Here is a 21,757-nt window from a genome sequence, read left to right as displayed (position 1 = left end):
CAGGATAGCAGTCTATTTCTCATAATGACGACTCCCCTCAAACAAATGACCATAATTTCCTAACCGTAGGGGCTAGAGCGGTCATTCTTACACCGTTTTGTTCAGAAGAGATGGGGGAATCTTCAAGTGTTGACAATTTATCATTAAAATATGAATTTTTAGAGATATATGACATGGATGACTTGTTGACTTAGAAGCCACGAATTCCCCAATATGCAAATTTGAATGCCTCAGACCACATATATGATTGGCTGGCTGGGAAGCCGTGCAGGCCCTGATTTGTGGATTTGAATTCCTCAGCCCTCAGATATGATTGGCTGGCTTAGAAGCCATGAAGGCCCCAATATGCAAATTTGAATGCCTCAGGACACATATATGATTGGCTGGGAAGCCGTGCAGGCCCTGATTTGAAAATTTGAATGTCTCAGTCCTCACAGAGGATTGGCTGCCTGGGGACCTGGCAGAAATATATAGAAATACTATGATTAAGCATAAATACTACATTTAGTAGAAATACTATGTTTTAGCACAAATACTATAAAAAGCAGAAATACTATAATTTAGCAGAAATACTATATTAAGCACAAATCCTATAAAAAGCAGAAATAGTATGATTAAGCATAAACACTACATTTAGTAGAAATACTATGTTTGAGCAAAAATCCTATAAAAAGCAGAAATACTATATTAGGCACAAATCCTATAAAAAGCAGAAATAGTATGATTAAGCATAAATACTACATTTAGTAGAAATACTATGTTTTAGCACAAATCCTATAAAAAGCATAAATACTGTAATTTAGCAGAAATACTATATTAGGCACAAATTCTATGAAAAGCAGAAATAGTATGATTAAGCATAAATACTACATTTAGTAGAAATACTATGTTTTAGCACAAATCCTATAAAAAGCAGAAATACTGTACTATGATTTAGTAGAAAAACTATAAATAATCAGAAATACTATATTTGGCAGAAATACTATATTTTGCACAAATCTTATAAAATAGCAGAAATAGTATGATTTAGCACAATAGTAATAAGTTAAACAGAAAAATTGGAAAAGCAAAATGGACAGCTGAAAAAAATGCTGAACATGCTGAGGGTCCCTCAAATATACTTGTTAAATGAAAAAAATCAGCAAAAAGATGCACAGGGAGAGAGAAGTAAGTTTCTAGGTCAGCCTGGGAGCTGCTGAATTTGAATCCACCAATCAGAGAGCCTGTGTACTTTTTCCCGCCAAAACAGGTGCATCTATTTACACACGCAGCACAGAGAGGCACAGGATTATTGCAGCCTATTTCTCATAATGACGACTCCCCTCAAACAAATGACCATAATTTCCTAACCGTAGGGGCTAGAGCGGTCATTCTTACACCGTTTTGTTCAGAAGAGATGGGGGAATCTTCCAGTGTTGACAATTTATCATTAAAATGTGAATTATTAAAGATATTTGACTTCTAATGCACCATAACTGAGTAGAGCGAAGCAAAAACTGGCTTGACTTGCCCTCAAACAACGCTTTGTAACTCTAAATCTATTTGGAGTATCGATATCATTCTTTCACCGTAAGAGACAGCAGGCTTTGGTGAACAGTCATGGAAATTTTCAGGTCTCTGTGGAAATCCAACAAAAAGTTATGACGAGAGAAAAAAGTGGTTCATTTCCAGGGTTTGAAATTTGAAGAAATCTGAGCGACGGACGAATTTCCTACCCTCAAACAAGTCCAACTCATTTCAGAACGGTAATACGTGAGAAAGAAATTCTTGAATTGTGAGCGTCACGAGTGTCTGAAGATATACCGGGACAAGCCTCATGTCTTAACTTTGCTTCGTTAAGGAGATATGACGATTCGAATATGCCTCTCATTACAGAAATGCAGCGGTGATTTTGAACAAACTCTCCATTGACTTTATATGGAGAGTTTTCCGACATTGTGTTGGTCTGAGGAGATTTGCGAAAGTTCTATGAATACCACAACAATGATAGTGACATTTTCGGAAACCCAGCAAAAATACCTATGTTTTGATGTATAATTTGTGGAAGTTGAGTGAAGATTGAGCAAGTAGCAAGAAGTTGTTCGGACATGAAGAGAAGACTGCAAAACCTTCAGTGGCACACTGGAAGCCAAGTGCATAGCAACCATAACAACGCATGTATTTTGTGAAAAATCACAATTGTGCAACTGAAAACTTTAAGAGGCATAAAGGTAAAACGGTAAAAGATTTGAAAAAGCTGAATCATACCTGAATAGCCCAATAATTTGAGAACATTTTAAAGTTTGAATGGTTGTTCTACGTGAAAATATGAGGAAGTAGTTAAGTTTCAGAAACAAGCAAATTTTAGCAGAATTGCAGAAGTTTCCCATTCATTTCAATGGGACAAATTAAGCTTAATATTTTAAAAAGTATAATAGTGAAAAATACCAAAAGACATAGCAGGAATTAGCAGAAATAGCAGAATATTTTAAAATTTGAACGGTGAAAATCGGCTGAAAATTGTGGAAGTAGTTAAGTGCCAAAAAGTGTACGGAAGTCCCAAGAGGAACTCCACACAATAAAGACGGGACATGTCAAGACATGTGAGGTGAATTCACTCATTGTGTGGATGCTTTAAGCATCCACACTATTGAGTTCCTCTTGAGTTCCTCTTGGGACTTCCGTGATTTTTCACAAAATACATGCGTTGTTATGGTTGCTATGCTCTTGGCTTCCAGTGTGCCACTGAAGGTTTTGCAATTTTCACTTCATGTCCGAACAACTTCCTGCTACTTGCTCAATTTTCACTCAACTTCCACAAATTATACATCAAAACGTAGGTATTTTTGCTGGCTTTCAGAAAATGTCACTATCATTGTTGTGGGATTCATAGAATATTTGCAAATCTCCTCAGACCAACACAATGTCGGAAAACTCTCCATACAAAGTCAATGGAGAGTTTGTTCAAAATCACCGCTGGATTTCTGTAATGAGAGGCATATTCGAATCGTCATATCTCCTTAACGAAGCAAAGTTAAGACATGAGGCTTGTCCCGGTATATCTTCAGACACTCCTGACGCTCACAATTCAAGAATTTCTTTCTCACCTATTACCGTTCTGAAATGAGTTGGACTTGTTTGAGGGTAGGAAATTCGTCCGTCGCTCAGATTTCTTCAGATTTCAAACTGTGGAAATGAAGCACTTTTTTCTCTCGTCATAACTTTTTGTTGGATTTCCACAGAGACCTGAAAATTTCCATGATTGTTCACCAAAGCCTGCTGTCTCTTACGGTGAAAGAATGATATCGATACTCCAAATAGATTTAGAGTTACAAAGCGTTGTTTGAGGGCAAGTCAAGGCAGTTTTTGCTTCGCTCTACTCAGTTATGGTGCATTAGAAGTAAAATATCTTTAATAATTCATATTTTAATGATAAATTGTTAACACTGGGGAGATTCCCCCATCTCTTCTGAACAAAACGGTGTAAGAATGACCGCTCTAGCCCCTACGGTTAGGAAATTATGGTCATTTGTTTGAGGGGAGTCCTCACTATGAGAAATAGGCTGCAATAATCCTGTGCCTCTCTGTGCTGCGTGTGTAAAAAGATGCACCTGTTTTGGCGGGAAAACGTAAACAGCCACTCTGATTGGTGGATTTAAATTCGGCAGCTCTCTCCCTGTGTGTGTGTGTGTGTGTGTGTGTGTGTGTGTGTGTGTGTGTGTGTTTAGTGGGAGAGAGAGGACCCTGCCCTTATTTGGCAGCATGTCATTGTAGGATTTAAATTGAATATAGTTAGACTGGTTGACTGGATTAAAGCCTGTGTTTGTGTGTCCCTCTGTGCATTTGTGTTTCAATATGCCTCCATATTTGTAATTTTGTAAGTTATTACTATTCTGCTAAATCATAGTATTTCTGGTACTTTTCGGTACTTGTGCTAAATACAGTATTTCTGCTAAATCATACTATTTCTGCTTTTCATAAGATTTGTGCCTAATATAGTATTTCTGCTAAATTATACTATTTATTCTTTTTATAGGATTTGTGCCTAATATAGTATTTCTGCTTTTAATAGGATTTGTGCTTAATATAGTATTTCTGCTAAATTATAGTATTTCTGCTTTTTATAGTATTTGTGCTAAAACATAGTATTTCTACTAAATGTAGTATTTATGCTTAATCATAGTATTTCTATATATTTCTGCCAGGTCCCCAGGCAGCCAATCCTCTGTGAGGACTGAGACATTCAAATTTTCAAATCAGGGCCTGCACGGCTTCCCAGCCAATCATATATGTGTCCTGAGGCATTCAAATTTGCATATTGGGGCCTTCATGGCTTCTAAGCCAGCCAATCATATCAGGGCTGAGGAATTCAAATCCACAAATCAGGGCCTGCACGGCTTCCCAGCCAGCCAATCATATATGTGGCCTCAGGCATTCAAATTTGCATATTGGGGAATTCGTGGCTTATAAGTCAATAAGTCATCCATGTCATATATCTCTAAAAATTCATATTTTAATGATAAATTGTCAACACTTGAAGATTCCCCAATCACTTCTGAACAAAACCGTGTAAGAATGACCCTTCTAGCCCCTACAGTTAGGAAATTATGGTCATTTGTTTGAGGGGAGTCCTCACTATGAGAAATAGACTGCAATAATCCTGTGTCTCTCTGTGCTGCGTGTGTAAACAGAAGCACCTGTTTTGGCGGGAAAAAGTACACAGCCACTCTGATTGGTGGATTCAAATTCAGCAGCTCTCTCCCTCTGTGTGTTTGTGTGTGTGTGTGTGTGTGACAGAGAGAGAGAGAGAGAGAGAGAGAGAGAGAGAGAGAGAGAGAGAGAGAGAGAGAGAGAGAGGAAGCCTTTTTATGGGATGATCTCATTGTAAGATTCAAATTCAATATATTTAGACTGGTTGACTGAATTGGATTGTGTGTGTGTGTCTCTCTGTGCATGTGTGTTTCCTCATGTGTACATATTTGTAATTGTGTGGCTGTTATAGATTTTTTTGCAGATTTTTGTCATTTAACAAGTATATTTGAGGGACCCTCAGCATGTTCAGCATTTTTTCAGCTGTCCATTTTGCTTTTCCAATTTTTCTGTTTAACTTATTACTATTGTGCTAAATCATACTATTTCTGCTTTTATAGGATTTGTGCTTAATATAGTATTTCTGCTAAATGTAGTATTTATGCTTAATCATACTATTTCTGCTTTTCATAGGATTTGTGCTTAATATAGTATTTCTGCTAAATTTAGTATTTCTGATTAATTATAGTTTTTCTACTAAATCATAGTACAGTATTTCTGCTTTTTATAGGATTTGTGCTAAAACAAAGTATTTCTACTAAATGTAGTATTTATGCTTAATCATACCATTTCTGCTTTTTATAGGATTTGTGCTTAATATAGTATTTCTGCTAAATTATAGTATTTCTGCCAAATTATAATATTTGTGCTAAAACATAGTCTTAATTTAAAATTACAATATTCATAGTTCATCACAGTGTCTCTGGTAAATCACAGTATTTCTGCTATGTTGTACTATTTTTCTAAATCATAGTGTTTCTGTAATGTTTAAGTATTTTTGGCTAAATATATTCTTTCTGTTATCTTATACTATTTCTCCTAAATTCTTGTATTTTTGAGAAGTTATCATGTTTCTGGTAAGTTACAATATTTCTGATAAATTCTGCTATGCTATTGTATTTCTGCCAAGTATTATGTTTCCTCTAAGATATTGCAGTTCTGCTAAGTTATTCCATTTTAGCAAACTTCTTTTGCTTCTGCAAAGTTTTTACAATTTCTGCAACTTTTCAGCTTTTTCAGCTAGTTTTTGCATACAGCTTCAGCTTTAAGCATCCACACTGCATTTTCGCAGGAAATGCAAATTTTTCTAGTTTGAGTGGCCATTTGACTTCCAGAGTGCACATTTACAATTTGCAGCATACAAAAGTGAGAAGATTCACAGTGAGCCAAGTTCTGCATCATATTTTTGGTGAAAATGAAGGAGAGTACACAGAGCAGCGATTCAGATGGGCAGGTTTCTAGGAGGAAGACAATGTGGACTATCATCCAGAAGACACAGACACATCTGATCAGAGGTGGAGGTCGCTGGTGCTGAAGCTACTCCTGCTGAAAGATTCAAGTCCAAAAATGGTAATATATTTTGGAGCTCAGTACCTCATGATCTACATAGCAGGGCAGCTGCTGCAAATGTCATCAAAATGACCCCTGGAATCACAAGGTTTGCTCTGACCAAAGTCAGTGACATCAAGAGATGTTTTGAGCTATTTATGCCATTGTCACTAAAAAGAATCATCATTACTATGATGAACCTTGAAGGAGAAAAAAAAGTCCATAGCGACATGATGAGGAATACCTGGATGCTTTCATTGGTGTTCTTCTTGCTGGAGTGTACAGATGCTGCAATGAGGCCACTGATAGTCTATGGGACGCATCAACAGGCAGAGATATTTTCTGGGCAACGATGTCACTTCACACATTTGATATCATTTTGATTCAAGAGTCATCAGATTTGACAACAAAGAGATCAGACCGAGGTCTGACAAGCTTGCTCCCATCAGGGATGTCTGGGAGAGATGGGTGCAGCTTCTTCCACTGATGTTCATCCCAGGGCCAGAGGTGACAGTGGATGAACGTCTTGTCCACTTTTTGAGGAAAATGCCCCTACCGGCAATACATACCCAGTAAGCCAGGTAAATACGGCAGAAAAATCTGGGAAGCCTGTGATGCAAAAACCAACTATGGCTGGAATGTACAGATTTTCACAGTCAAAGCTGCGAGTGGCATCCCTGAGAAGAAACAATGAAAATGTGTGGTCGTCGATATGACCACTGGACTGCAGGATCACAATATCAGCTGTGATATTTTATTTTATTTTTTTTTAATTGAAATCGAGGGGTATAGTGAAAAAAAAAAGACCCAGAGGCCCACACCGAAAGTATTAAAACCAACATTTTCATGGATAAGGAAGTCTAAGAAGATAACCAAGAGATGAGAAACAAATTGGATGATCACTTATTGTTTTTAGTGTATTTTATAGCTGATTTAATTCACGGGTCAAAACCGACCCGTTAACATAAGAGATGATAACAGAAAGCTAACACAAGAGGAGGGTTAAAGTAAAGAAGGTGAAGTACTAATAAAACACTTCAAAGATGGTTAACCTAGCAGGTGATGTGGAGCGGCTGCGGGATGGCTGCAGTTGTTCACTGATGCTTCTGCTCAGCCTCCTCTCTCCTTCCAGCTCCATATTTACCCGGCTGCTTTTATCCTTAATTGCCTGGTTCTCCCCAGCCTTCTTCCCACTTAGCTGCCCACTTCTGTGGCTGCCATCTTGACTACGGTCGTCTTTCTGTGCACCCTCTTGATCCTTGATCACAGACGGGTCTGAGGTGTTGTTGACCAAGTCACTGGAGAGGGAGTTCCTATGCAGAAGGCTCTGCATTTGGAGGATTAGTTTTGTCTGGTTTTCCAGCTGGACCTTGAGCTCTTTGACTTGTCCCTGAAGCTGCAGTGGGTCCTCAGAAACACCATACTCACTATAGACCTGCAGACCTTTCAGACTCACCTAAAAATAAAATAGATGGAAGAAGGTTCAGATTTTGAAAGTGAAAGTGAAAACTAATGTTAAATGGAATCAAACCAGTAACACATGCTGTAACTTCTGATCATTGTTGTTACACTGTTGATTCTCACAAAGCTGTTTAAAATGACTGTAATGTATGTAAATGTTCTCAAACACACCTTATTCTCATTTCTTGATACATGTATTTATTTTTAGAATCTGCTTGAGTTGCCTTATACACCCATCAGTTATAACATTATGACCACCTGCCTAATATTGTGTTGGTCCTCTTTTTGCCATCAAAACATCTCTGACCCATCAAGGCATGGACTTCACTAAACCCATGTGCTGTGGTGTCTCGCACCAAAAGATCCTTCAGGTCCTGTGAGTTGTGAGATGGGGCCTCCATGGATCGGGTCTTTGGCCAACACATCCCACAGATGCTCACCTATATTGAGATCTGGGTAATTTGGAGGCCAAGTCAACACCTCAAACTCACTCCTGAACCATTTTGGGAGGACGCATTGTCCTGCTGACGGAGGCCACAGCCATCAGGGAATACCGCTTCCATGAAAGGGTGCACATGATCTGCAAAAACGCTTAGGTAGGTGATATGGATCAAAGTAACAACCACATGGATGGAATAAGTTAAGTTTTCCCAGCAGAACATTATCCAAAGCATCACACTGCCTCCTCTGCGTCTTCTTCCCATAGTGCATTCATCATTTAAAGTGATTCATCATCTTCTTCCATCGCTCCACGCTCCAGTTCTGAGGCTCACGAGTCCGTTGTAATCGGTGATGGACAGCAGTCAGAGACTTGAGCTACGGTAGCTCGTTTGTTGGACTGGACCACAGGGACCAGACTCTGCTTCCCATGTGCATGAAAGAGCCTTGGATGTCCTTGTCAAACACGCTCAAATCCTCACGCTTGCCCATTTTCCCAAAATATTCACTTGCTCCCTAATATATTCCATCCTCTAACAGGTGCCATGATGAAGAGATAATTAGTGTTATTCACTTGACTGCTGTATGAATCATGGTTCATAATAATGTATTTATCTTACACTAGGCCTTGGTAAACCTAAGACCCAGTCCTCCTCTATTCTGATTGGTCGTCACTCAACAAACAGAAGGTTTGAGCAGCAGGAGGACTCCTGTGTTCACAGACACAGCTCTGCATCTGAGCTAACCACAGTAGTGACATTCCCCATCATTCCCTAGTGAACTTTGCTGTGGAGTGCTGGGAGTGAGGAACAAGATAATAAGCAAATAATAAGATAAATACCTTGGCTGAGCTGAGAGCTGGGGAAGTAGGGTATGGGGTGCTGGAGGTTGAGTCCAGATTTTCAGTAGAGGAGAAATTGGCCTGTTCGTGTTTCAACAGGGAAGGCAGACTGGAGCCACTGCAACTAGGGTTTACTCCAACCTCTAAATCTGGCAACACAGGAAGCACAAAAACATTAGACTATGGGGAGGAGTCCAGTGCAAGTTGTAGAAAATAAACAGTGTTTGAGCAGTGTGAGGAAAGAAGTCATTTGTGATACAGCCAAATTTGAATAGGACAAGAAATCAAGGTAAAAGGTTAATGAGTGCTCAAAAGACATTCCCAAACCTTAAGTGAAAACATGCATGAATAGAGACAGCCCATTCAAATTTAGGAAGGGTGAAGAAAATTCCACAGTTAAAAACCAGAAAAAGACTGTGTGGTTACGGAGACCCAGGCAGAAAATATTTTTCAGAGACAGCGTGCCCTTGTTCACTCCTCATGCATACATTCTACATTAAGAGAAGCTGTCCACACTTGAGATTAGTATCCACTCAGCAGACAGACATGCAGAGTCTGTCTGAAGGCTGTCTACCTGTGCTACTGCTCTCTTCCCTATCGTTCTCACTCTTGCCACTGGTTTCGTAACCCAGGTCCTGCAAATCCACCTGCACGCCTTTGTCATCCTGCTCAGGAGCTGGCATTGGAAGCAATATATGTTTGGTTAGGAAGAAATCAATCAAGGAGTTCACATATGTCTCTATCACTACTTATGTTGTTCCTGACCAAACTGGGATTTGCAGTATCACAAAATCGTTTGAATTACTGTGGACAAGCACATGTAGAAGAAAGCTGCTCAACAGCTTACCTTTCTTTATCATTTCAGGAGAGGATGTACTGGTAAGAGCAGTGGCCAGTTTCGCCTCCAGGCTTTTACATGCCTTCTTCTTCTCCCTCAGTGCTTTGTGCAGTGTTTCCAGTTCAACCTGAACACTTGGCGGTAACCCTTTGCCGTCCTGCACTGCCCTGTGGGCTTCCCTCTCCATTTTGTGACCCCTCTCTTCTTGCAGGGAAGCCTGGAGCTCAGATATCCTCTGAGAGTAATCACTGAAGACCTCATAGAGAAGACAGAGATGGCGATGAAGCTCTAGTACCTTTGTTCCAGTTGAAGCAGTAGACAGGTTGTTGCTGGGTTCGGAGATTGGTGGGGCAGTTTCTCCAAGTTGCTCCCGCTCTTGGAGGGCTCTCTGAAGTTTGTCTAAATTTATCTGCAAGTCAGAGCTGATCTGGGATCTGCCAGCAGTCACGGAGCCAGAATTTGTGCAGTGTGCTGCTAAAGAGGCAACAGCGGACTCTGTTGCACTAAAGCAGTTCCTTAGAACGTCAATCGCCTCTTGATTTAAACTAGTATCAGGACTGTGGTGTTCCTTTTCCTCATTTTCTTTAAGTGACTCTGCTGCTACTCTGTCACTGGTGTATCCGTGTTGTGCAGTAGCATTTGTGGCCCTCAGTTTTTCTTGCAGCTCTGCATTGAGCCTATTCTGCTCCCAAAGTGCTTCTTGCAAAGAGTCTGCATGACGCTGCAGCTCACGCAGAGAGTCCTCGGTACCTTGAAGCACCCCTCCGGTGCTTTCTTCCTTTGGAGAGCTATGCAGCTGCTGCAAAGCTCCCTCAATCCTTTGACAAAGATCGCTGATTTCAGGATTCTTTTCTTGGCTTTCTGCAGAGCTGATGACTTTCTCTGCCAAATTCAGAAGCTCTATGAGCTGGTTGTTGAACTCCTCTTTCTGCTGCAAGGCTTTCTGCAGCTCAACGCATCTACCATGGAGAGACGCATCAGAACCCACAGAACCAGAACCTGTGTGTGAACCAAATCCACCCTGGCTGTCCAGACTGCAGGCAGTCAGATAAGCGATGGTAGATTCTGCTGCCTGTAAAGCCTCTACGTACTGGGAGTTCAGTCTGTCTTTCTCCCGGAGCTGTGCATGAAGTTCTTCCCAATCAGCAAGCTGCTCACTCAGCTTGTTGATCAGTGCTTCTTTCTCCTGGCACTCCTGGTGGAGAAGTTCCAGCTGAGTATATAGTCCAGAATCATCTTGGGTGTGATCCAGTGATGCTCTGGCTTCAGAGCCCTTGTCGGATCCCACTGGACTACAGCTACGATTAGGGTATCCAAGGGTGGCGGAAGGGGAAGTGCTGTGCTGGAGTGATGTGTGAGTGTCAGAGTCTGTGTGTACATGCTGGTCAGACCAGTAGACATCATCTGAATCAAGGTGCTGAAGTCCATCAGTTTTGAGCTGCTCGGAGCTTCCAGGCTTCCTGCTGCTGCTGTTAGACTCCACCCTCAGCCTCACAGGCACAGGAAGGCGAGATCTGCCTCCAGACTACAATTTAAACAAACACAAGAAACAGACATTAAAACCCCAAAACGCCTTCATGCAGGAAAGAGTGATGTCTTTTTATTTCTTCTGCAGTACAAAACTTACCCTATGTTTTGAAAAATGCTGTTTTTCACTGTTGCTGTGTGGCTGGCAATTAGTTCTTGGACTCTCCTCGTCATCTGCAGTGCTGACATTGGTAATGGGACTCTCCCTGTCTGAAATCTCATTCCACTTCTTCCCTCCCTTCTTCTTTGACAGTTTGGTGACCTTTGCATCTTCTGTGTCCAGTGCTTCCAAACTCTTCCTCAACTCAGCCTGTCCCTCACTGCTGTTCCCTGAGGCATCGGTGCTCTCTTTTTCTTTGTACTCAGACGATTTCTGTTCCTTCAGGAGACCCCGCAGCTCATCATTTTCTGATCTGAGCCTGAGCATTTCCGCTCTGTAATGAGAAACATTCGACCAGATTACAGTTCAGACTTCTAACTACCAAGTAATGGGGAAAATAAGGAGTAGACTCTGAAAGAAAGACCTACCTAAGGTGCGAGACAGATGTTGACCCACAATCAGCTAATAGGGATTTAAGTGCCATTAAATCTGTGTTCATCTCCCTAGAATATTCCTCCCCAGTGTCCAAGATGTCGCTGCTAGAGTGAGCACGCTCTCTACTCTGGCTGAGGCCGCTGTCCATGCTCACATCACCCAAAAGCTTTTCCGACAACATCTAAAAGAGCGATTATTTAGAAAGCAGGTTTTATAAACTCTTCAAATAGTACTTAAGCACTCAGTTGTTTAATGACCATCAGTTTCATACCTGTCCTAGTTTACTGCATGTCTGGCTCTCTTTGTCCTGACCAGAGAGATGTGTCTTGTTACTTTGAACCAGAGGCTGCTTCTCAAGCGTCTTCTTGAGCTGCTAGAGTAATGGGATGGGAGGCGAGTATGACACACATGGCTCGGTAAAAGAAAACTTAAAGTGGGAACAGAATCCATAAAGCACAGCACAGCAACAGCAGAATGGCATGATGTGTCTAATGTAGCATGGCGAAGAGAGACCGTTTTATGGGACACAGAGATAAAGATAAAACAGGGACTGATTAGGAGAGATGAAGGAAAGAGAAAGAGGGTACTTACTCTACTACATACAAGAAACACACTTGTTAAAAAATTCAGACATTTAGTACCACAGAGGGAAGAGAAATTAGCAACAGGTTAGACAGAACAGAGGTTAGGCTATAAGTTCTAAGGTTAGAAAGGAGCTATTACAGGAAGGATGTTAGACAATGATTCGTGATTTCTCAAGTATTTTCTAAATGTGGACATACTCTGGAAGAAACATTACTAATAAATGACAAGACGTGCACTCTTTTGGAAGACCTAAAAAACAAAAAACAACAACTTTGCAGCCATAACTTTGTGTACAACCTCGTCTCTTTGCAGCTGCTTTTTGCGGTCTTTGTCTTCTTTGTCATCAGTGTCACGCTCTGACTTCTCAATTTGTGAAAGTTGGCTCTGCCGTTCACTGTTTAAGGTCTGCAGCCTGCTGACATGGTCTTGCAGCTCAAGCACCTTAACACAGAGCGAAATCATTTTTACACATTTCCAGCTTTACAGTTGGTACAGTGACACCTGAAGCACACTAATTAACTTCAACGTGACACTGTATAAGAATGAGACAAAAAGCAACAAAATGTAAAATACCTTCTGTTTAAGCTCCTGAGCAGACAGATGAGACAAGCTGTCATCCAGTCCCTCTCCTACACAGATACTCATGTAGGAAGTCTGATCTCCAATGAAACTCAAAGAGTCGCCTGAAAAACGTTAAAATAATCTTATAATGTTGTCTGTATATAAACTGGAATATGACATCTGGAGTCTTTTTCTCGTCTTACCTCCATCGTTGGCTCCACCAACCCCTCCTCCACGGTTCTGAATTGCTCCTAAGCGTGCCTGCAGAGATGCATTCCAACGCTGGGCATCTTCAAGCTGATGTCTTATGCTCTCTAGCTCTTTAGGATCAATCAGGTCCATACCTGAAACGATACACAGAGGGTTACAAAAGGCCACGCATGACAGGGCATTACAGCAGCTCCCATGAGGCACCATTAACTTAAGACTTCATGTGCGTATGTCTAACATGTCATAAAGAGGGTGTATACTTCAGCTCTTTTTCACAACTTTAAAAACAAACACAGACCAGCCACAAAGCTGAGGTTTTACACCGCAGCACACACACCTTTGGATTATACCTTTCACTTTCATATTTTTCATGATGTCTACAATCTAATGTTCTTTAATTAAAATACTGAAAAAAACAAATAAACTAAAAAAATCCTTATAAATGAAAAATGTAAAAAAAAAAAAATATGAAAAACAAAAATGGTGGATTTACATTGTGCAGTTAGTGGATCTTGGCTTGCTAAAAAAATCCAAGTCAGATATGCAAAATATATGTAGAGGAGCTAAAATGCACACCCACAATATACACAATCACAAAGTATGATTATTATTGTGCTTTTTCATAAGTGTGTAAACATGTAGCCTATGCAAACAAATCATAATGGTTGGTTATATAACCAAAGCATGAAGTGTGCAAATGTAATCAGTGACAATCATCCTGCTACGTCTATCTTGCCAGTCAGTGCTAATGTGAGCTGCGTCCCTGTTACTTACAGCTGACCTATTTTTACACCTGGCTCTCTGCAGGCAGCGGTGTGGGGAGGAGCATGCACGTGTGTGGTCGCCTGAGCGCACACGACAAGTGGATGGTCCAAGTTATTTGGCTTAGACCTCAGTGCAGAGTGACACTTTTAATCTGTTTTAAGGCTGTGCATTAATGCCACAACAAATCTGAAGGACAAACTGTGCTGAATTACATTAACTGCATGACGTCAAAGGAAAATAAATGCCACACTTTTTGGATTAGGCTCTATTTCTGGAGAGCTGCTCTTTTAATGTGGTACTTTGCACATTAATATCCTTTATTAAATCATTTGAAAATGGCACAACCATGCTTTTAAATGATATTCATGTGACAGATGGTTGGATGGGTTGGATTAATAACCAGAAGCGTGCTAAAGTGATGCAATCAAGAAGCAAAGGGACAAAACAAAAACAAACAAACAGCATGTTGAAAGTGAGAGACAGAGAAGACAGGTCTTTATTTATTTTTTATGAAGGACAAAGAGCAGACAGGTGTGAAATCAATACATTTACTGAGAGACAGTGAAAAGGGGAGCGACTGTGTTATAGACAAAAACATGCAGATAACTGGGAGATGATGAGAGCAGAAGAGACAGAAAGCAGACAAAGATGAAAAGTGGAGGGACCAGGTGTGCATGCTGAAGAAGAACACAACAAAAAGTAGACATGGAAGTTGTTGGCAGGACGAGTAAACATATTATATAAAGATGACTGGGGTTTAGGGGTTCCCTTTAATGATGAGTTATATTTTCTACCATTTTAACCACAATAAATGATAACAAGCACTTCTTTTCTCATTCACTCCTTTATAATTCCTTTATTTCTTTCCCTCTCATTCAGTCACCATCCTCATCTACAACCAAGTGTGTTTTCACTGCACCTTCTCTGAGTTTGGCTCTGTGTATCTCTCTCTCCAAGTCACCCCTTAACTCCTCATTAGTTCTGATGCTCTCTTCTAGCTGCTGCCTGAGAAGCTGCACTGCTGTCAGCTCCAACTGTAGAGCATGGAGACGCTGGGCACTGCAAATCATCCAAGAGGTCTGTTAGCGCAAAGCATTTGTTTCTCCTTTTTGCATTAAAGCAGCTGTTGCACATAACTACCTGTCTTGCTCCTTCACAGTCTTTACCAGGCTGGAATAGAGCTGCTGTTCAGCCCTCAGGGCTCTGTTCAGAGCATCGTGCTCATGTTGCAAAGCTGTGAGGTTGGGCAAGGCCTGAGGAGAGAAGAGAAACTATCTTAAAAGACAAAGCATCAAGATTGTAATGTTTTGCTCTAAAAAAAATTTAAAAAGCAGGTCATCTTTACTTCTTGCTGGCTGTCTCCACCGATCATGGTACTCTCCCTCTGTGGAAGCACAGGCAGGGACCTCTCCATTCCACAGACAATGACGTGATCCTGGGTATGATCAGGCCATGTGTGGCCTCTCTGACTGAGGCGCTGCTGGAGAACCTGCTCAAAGTCAAAAGTTAAACATCAGAAGAAAAACTCCTTCACTTGCTGACACAACTTTGACACTGTGTGGAATCCTTACACTGATAATCTCATCCTTGGTCTTTAGAGTTGCAGTGAGGGACTCAATATTAGCAGCCTGACCTTCACTGTGACCCTTCAGCTCAGATAGCGCTGACTGAAGCTCAGCCAATGAAATCTAGAAATTGGGATGTAGGGAATTATGATTGACACTTTTAAGAACTGTATCCTATTATGGATTAATTAAATGCTTCTAACTCACTGACCTTCAGTTCATTTTCCCTTTTCAGTGCTTTGTTCAGTGCTTCAGTTTTCTGTGCCAGCTCCCTCTTCAGGACGACCACTGTTTTCTTGGAAAGTGGATTGTTCTCCTGGCTGTCTTCGCTGTTTCTCCTGGACAGCTCAGCTTCAGCACAGACAAAACAAAGTCAAACGTAGCACCAACATGCAGTCTACCTTTAAATAACCTGCGCGAGGGTGTTACAGGTCTAAATCCATTACCTTCCCTCTCGTCCAACTTCTCTTGCATGATCTGAATAGTTTGTCTGAGATTCAACACTTGATCTGGCTCTGCTTTCTGCCTCATCTCTGCCAGAAACTGGTCTCTCTCCTGACCACGCTGAAGAAGCTTCTGACAGTTTATAAAGATATAAAATCAGCACATTCAAATGTTTACAGGTAATATCTTAAAACACATTCAAAACAGGGCATAGAATTGGGGGGCAGAATGTGTTATTCTCTTTGGGAGTTTGGATTTCCACATACAGTATTTTACAGCTGAATGGCTGTGCTGTATCCCACAGGATCTTACGTTAATAAGGCTGTCTTTTTCAGCAAGCAGGGCTTTGAGCTGCGCGGTCTCTAAATAACTCTCCTGGGCTGTTGAGGAGCTTTGCTTCTCAGCAGTGGCAAGCTCCTGCTGCCTATCAGACAGCTGCTTCTTCAGCTCCTGAATCTCTTGAGCACGCTCAGACAACATGCGATTGTAGTGCTCTGCAGACTCCTGGAGACGACAAAGAGTCAAAGTTAATAGTGTTAGCGTTGTTTGTGCACACTCTGTCGTGCCCTGTTGTCATAAATGCTAACCTTCAGAAGTTGGTCTTTGCTGCTAATTGTAGCAAACAGGCTTTCTACAGCACTCTCATTGTCAGCAACCAGTCTTTCCCTGGCCTTGACAGCTTCAGCCAGCATGGCTTCTGTGACCTTTAACCTTTGGCCCATCTGTTCAGCCAGATCACGCGCATGGCTCTGTGACTGGTTCAGCAATGATTCAGACATTTGCTACGGACAGAGGGGGGAAAAATAAGCACTGAAATACAAATGACATAAACCAGAACAGTAAAAACTATAAGGAACCTGGCCTTAATGAGTGACTATTTGTCAGCCAACCTCCATATCCTTTGTCTTGCCCTCCAGGGAGAGCTGCAGCTGGCTAATGATGGAGTCCTTCTCCCTCAGTGATCTGTTCAGGTTGTCTTCCACATCTTGCTTGGCTCTTTGAAGGTTCTTTAGGGTACTTGCAAGATGCTGCAGCTCTGCATCCTTCTCCTTAATCAGACTGTCAAAATTCTGCAAAGAAAGGAGTAGAAAGGAGTATGCATAACACTTAATCACAACTATGTGATTATCAATCAATAGAAAAGATCCCAGTTCCGGATACTTACATTGATAGTTTCTTCATTATGAGACAGCAAGTTGTTGAGTCTTTCTAGGTCTCTTTCTTTTTCCCTTAGTAACAGCTGCAGGTGGTGTATCTCATTGTCTTTTTCTTCAATAGCAGCAAATTTCTCATCAAGTGCTTGCTGTAAGAGAACAAACAAACATGTCAGAAACCAGGCAAAGTCACCATGGTTAAAAGATTGCAGTGAAGGAATACCCACCTCCAAAGCCTTCTCCTTTTCTTTCAACCTTTGCCGCAGTTTGGAGAGAATACTGTCGTTACTTCCTGGACTTTTGCTCTGCTCAAAGTCTCTGACCATGTTCATGTATTCCTGACAAACACATAAAAACAATGTTACTAAATACACCGCACTCAGAAGAACTGGATGTCACTTTGGAGCACCAACTTCTCTTTGGCTCCGATTGCTTTCATGACATGCTTATAATCCAGCTGACAGGCTTTGCTGCTAGCTAACTGCTCTCCTATGATTACTGTTTTATCATGTGTGGTGGCTCGAAACAGCAGTAATGGGCTAAAATTCAATTTTTACACATACTTAGGCTAAGTAAAAAAGGAAGCAACTCATTTTTTTATCTTTTGAGCTAAAGTCTGTCTGCATAAGTTTAGTGATGATGTGTCACCTGTAGCTGCTGCTCTTTATCAGCCAAGGTGGATGTGAGACGCTGGATGGTGACCTCATGGGCCTGCAGCTTTGTTTTGGTTTGGTCCAGCAGCTCTTGGTACTGCTGCTCCAGAGCACTCTCCCTTTCCCCGATCTCCCCACTCAGCTTTTTCAGCTGATTGTGTAAATCCTTGTGGAGGAAATTATAATAATGTCACACAAAAGTCAATATTTAAACAGATAATGAAAAATCAACACAACAACAAAACGATTAAGAGGAGAATGCCTGCTCGTTTTATTGTGGATACAGTCCTGTCATCCTCCTATCTTACATTAAGCGCTTTGTCTCCTTTCTTTTTCTGTTGTTGCAGGTCCTCCAACTCCACCTCAAGCTGATCCTTTGCCTGCTGTAAGTCAGCCAGCTCTTGCTCCTTCCTATCCAGTGCTCGCTGCAGTTTTTGGGCTTCAAGCACCTTGGTGTGGTGTTCCCCCTGTAATTGGGCCAGCTCTGTTTGCTTTTCCATTAATAGGTTTTGGTGTTCCTCTGCTCCCTGAAGGAGAAAAAAAATATTGACTTCTATCTGTTTAAGGCACATATAGAGCAGGGTACACATTGTGGTAACAGTATTATGAGGAATGTCTTTGTATAAAGTTTGGTTCTATATAAAAGGTGTATATAACATACCTGGTATTTCTGCAGTTGGGCTTTATGTGCTGCATCTCTAGCTTTGGCTAAAGCATCATCTCTGTCCTCAATCTCATGACACAGCTCAGCAATCTGCAATACAAAGACAGACAGGTTGGGCCTGAAACTTTGCATAATACAGAGAAGAGATACAATGACAATAACAAAGTAAATAATAAATTACCTCTTTTTCCTTTTCTCTGAGGACCTGAGTGAGTCCCTGGATGGTTTTATCTCGCTTTAGAGCATTTTTCTTCTCAGAGTTTAGTTCATTCTCCTTCTCCTCTAACATCACTGACAGAGTCTGTTTACATGAAGCAGTTAGTGATTTCATACAGAGTAATAGATTAATACAATTTAGGGATATTTAATAGAGGAACATGTGAACTACCTTGTTCTGATTCTGGGAATCTTCCAGGGTTTTTGCCAGACTCTCACTGGTGCTTTTAACCAGGTTCAGCTCGTCCGTCAGCAGCTTATTGATCGACTCCAACTGATTAACATCACTCTTCTTCTTAGCAAGAGAACACACAAACAACAGAACAGGAGAAATTAATTAGAGAAGTGTGTTTATCAACAAAGGTACTTGGGACAGATCATTACCAGTGCTACAGTGGTTTGCATAGATGGTGGGATTACTGAAATGAACTACCTTCACTCTGACAGGAGTGTATTCATCATCAAATTCCTCAGAAAGGTCATGCAGAGACTTCAGATCTACTCTATGTTTGCGCTTGGCTTGGGTGCTGACAGAGCCAGCATTTAACCTCTTCAAGACAGGGATGTGACATCCTGCTGGGGCAGACACCTGCTGCTTTGAGATGCAGCGCAGGACCTGAATCAGGTCAGAGATCACCGAAGGTTGACTTGAGGATCTTTGGAGCAGTGCTCTGGCCTGAGCCTTTCCTCCCGAGTCATCAGTGGCCCCATACCTTGCAAAAAACACCCTGGCCTCTCTCAGTTTTCGTTTGAGCGGAGGATCTGTCGGGGTGTCTGAGGAAAGCTCTCGATTCAGTGACTGCAGTGATGTGGAGCGGCGGCTGAATCCGGGTCTAGCCAAGGTTCCCTTACGCTGAATCAGGTCAAGGTACATACTTTGAGAATGGTGGCGTGTGCCCCGGAGCCCAAAACTTCTCATAGTGCTGTCCAGCCCCGCCCCTGATCCCAGCCTACTGCTCCTTAAGCTCAAACGTCCGGAGAATGCCCCTTTACTGACAATCCTATCCAGACTCACACACCTTCTCATGCGATTCTCCACATAACAACTTTCCCGGAACTGCAGTCCTTCATGAGCCACCTGACATGCAGCTTCATCATCAGGACTGCGGACCCCAGAAGAACTGAGCAAAGCCTTGGAGCTTGCATTTTCCCTCTCACTGCGCTCTGGGTTGTTTTTGTTGTAGATGTGCACGATGCACTGGATAAGGTGTTCCTTCTCTGCTTGCAGCTTTTGGATCTGATTGCCATGTTCCTCCTGCAGTTTGCCGATGTTTATATCAAACTGCACAACCTTCTCCAACCGGAACACACATTTTCCACAGAGGAACTCTCCATGCCCGTCACGAGTCACCTCTCTCCCCAGCACATGGGACAGGATGACTTGTAGCTTCCTCTTTCCCGATGAGCTGAAAATCCAGCGACACTGGCTTCCCACCAAACGGACACCACATATGCGACATGGATCCCTCATGGCACCTTAGATCTTCCACACTCGCCCACTTAAACTGAGTCCAAGAAATCTGTCAGTGACACACCAACTGTCTAGTGACTTAATGGCCATCAGCTCGCCAGACAGAGCCATCTATCATGTTCTCTCAATACACCAGCAAGCGTAGCACAGAGGAGAAAGACTGAGAGCAAAGCACTGTAAGCCCTAAGCCTCAATAATCCCCGCTCCCGCCTCTATTCCACTCTCCCTCATGCATGCAATCAAATCAACAAATCCTCTAGGACTGCTGCAGTGATCTGTGTTAGGGCCCATGCCAGACCATCTCTAGAAAACACTCTCCCAAATACCTTAAAAAAGGCATCAGACACAAAAGCTGGCACCAAGCAGGTAGTGATGGCATCAGCCAATCACTCTGATAGAGCTGATCCTTCCTGGCAGTACATGGAAGATTTAAGATTACAGAGTACTTTCTGGTGACCGTTACTTTGCAATATTCCATTACATCTTTAACTTACAAAAAGTCAAGCATCAAGTCTGTCAAGCATCCCTGATAAACAGGTTTTTCCCCAGTGTTGCAAAATCCTTTACAATGAATGGAGCACATTCAACTGTTTAGCCACAGCTCATGAACACCTCTTGCCTACACCATTTTTCCACTTACTAAAGAAAGAAAGCCAATAACAATCCCCGGAGGAAGCGTCTTCAGACAGCAAACTAATCCAGCCTTAACCCTATGGCCCGAGTCTTACGCCAACGCCTAAAGAGGAACCATGGACACTGCCCAGCTAACAGCTTTCTATTTTACACGTCAGCAACACAGCAGCCTGCACAACACTGTGATTAAATGAGACACATTCTCTCTACGCAGTCATTGCTTCTAAGTGGATAAAATATGCATTTGATATTTAACATCTGTGCAACACTAAAATACATCACTTTACCACCATAATTAATTATTTTTGTTTGACATTTCAATGTTAAAAAAAGCAAGTGTCAACTTAGTACTAGTAGCATCATTAGTCAAAGGCTTTACAACCAGCCACTTCACAGATGCATTTTTTTACACTTTACTAGATGCAAACTTTCAGCTTTTTAAATGAAGCTTAAGTTTTTTTGTGAAATTGTCAGAAATACTACAACAAAAGTAATAACACCTTCACACTAGAACAGGGAATTCATTTGAAAAAAAGAAATATGGAAAAAAAAAAGAATCCTAGACACACATTTTACACATTTCAACTATCAAACCAGCAACAGATGCAGAGAAAAGTTTCTGTGAGCTTAAATGATCTGACACATGAAATGATTGTTAAACAAAAAAAGCTTTCTGTGTGTGGCTTACCTATTACAACAAAGCAAAATAACAAGGCAGGAACACATACAGCAAAAAAAGGTACTTTTGGCTGCTCTCTTATTTCCCAAGGGGTTACCACAGCAGCTGGATCTGCATGTTTTGATCTGGCATAGATTTTTAGGGCAGATACCCTTCCTCATGCAACCCTCCTGTTTATTCAGACTTGGAACCAGCGTTAGTAATACAACATCTTGTGACCACCCTGAGCTATGAGTGGGGACTTTTGGTGTGTAAGGCAAATGTGTTAACCATTACACCAGGAAGCAAAGGAAGAATGAAAGCTCTAAAAAAGTTTAAGAATCAGACAAAAAACAGGAAAGAGATTCTAAGTAGCCAACTGCAGTCTGTGCCATTGCAGAGTAGTTTAAGGTAGTTTGTT

The 21,757-nt window shown here is 41.5% G+C and overlaps 1 protein-coding gene across 12 annotated transcripts in view; it reads right to left on the bottom strand.

The window, feature by feature from the left end:
- cdk5rap2 (CDK5 regulatory subunit associated protein 2) overlaps positions 1-21,757 on the bottom strand; it is a 42,641-nt gene that overhangs the window by 10,640 nt on the left and 10,244 nt on the right. For 7 of the 12 annotated variants that reach the window (XM_085414221.1, XM_085414210.1, XM_085414217.1 and 4 more), the window contains exons 10-35: positions 18,747-18,869; positions 18,540-18,659; positions 18,356-18,448; positions 18,003-18,221; positions 17,690-17,860; positions 17,269-17,379; positions 17,053-17,190; positions 16,778-16,957; positions 16,475-16,669; positions 16,200-16,391; positions 15,890-16,019; positions 15,655-15,794; positions 15,450-15,566; positions 15,224-15,367; positions 15,019-15,131; positions 14,798-14,937; positions 13,107-13,247; positions 12,916-13,025; positions 12,640-12,783; positions 12,029-12,130; positions 11,751-11,938; positions 11,323-11,656; positions 9,705-11,220; positions 9,432-9,533; positions 8,858-9,006; positions 7,170-7,573 (exon numbers count right to left, since the gene is read on the bottom strand). In XM_085414221.1, the coding sequence (XP_085270347.1) occupies positions 7,170-7,573; positions 8,858-9,006; positions 9,432-9,533; positions 9,705-11,220; positions 11,323-11,656; positions 11,751-11,938; positions 12,029-12,130; positions 12,640-12,783; positions 12,916-13,025; positions 13,107-13,247; positions 14,798-14,937; positions 15,019-15,131; positions 15,224-15,367; positions 15,450-15,566; positions 15,655-15,794; positions 15,890-16,019; positions 16,200-16,391; positions 16,475-16,669; positions 16,778-16,957; positions 17,053-17,190; positions 17,269-17,379; positions 17,690-17,860; positions 18,003-18,221; positions 18,356-18,448; positions 18,540-18,659; positions 18,747-18,869 (5,516 nt within the window). Of the gene's footprint in view, positions 1-7,169; positions 7,574-8,857; positions 9,007-9,431; positions 9,534-9,704; positions 11,221-11,322; positions 11,657-11,750; positions 11,939-12,028; positions 12,131-12,639; positions 12,784-12,915; positions 13,026-13,106; positions 13,248-14,797; positions 14,938-15,018; positions 15,132-15,223; positions 15,368-15,449; positions 15,567-15,654; positions 15,795-15,889; positions 16,020-16,199; positions 16,392-16,474; positions 16,670-16,777; positions 16,958-17,052; positions 17,191-17,268; positions 17,380-17,689; positions 17,861-18,002; positions 18,222-18,355; positions 18,449-18,539; positions 18,660-18,746; positions 18,870-19,007; positions 20,061-21,757 lie in introns of those variants that run through there. The other 5 variants (XM_085414211.1, XM_085414220.1, XM_085414222.1 and 2 more) reach the window with 4 other exon arrangements.

This window comes from Rhamphochromis longiceps, linkage group LG7 (genome assembly GCF_057381845.1).
Source record: "Rhamphochromis longiceps isolate RC_006_pf linkage group LG7, R_longiceps_female_GT1.1, whole genome shotgun sequence".
In the NCBI taxonomy this organism is placed as follows: domain Eukaryota; kingdom Metazoa; phylum Chordata; class Actinopteri; order Cichliformes; family Cichlidae; genus Rhamphochromis; species Rhamphochromis longiceps.
This window is presented reverse-complemented; position numbering and strand designations above follow the sequence as displayed.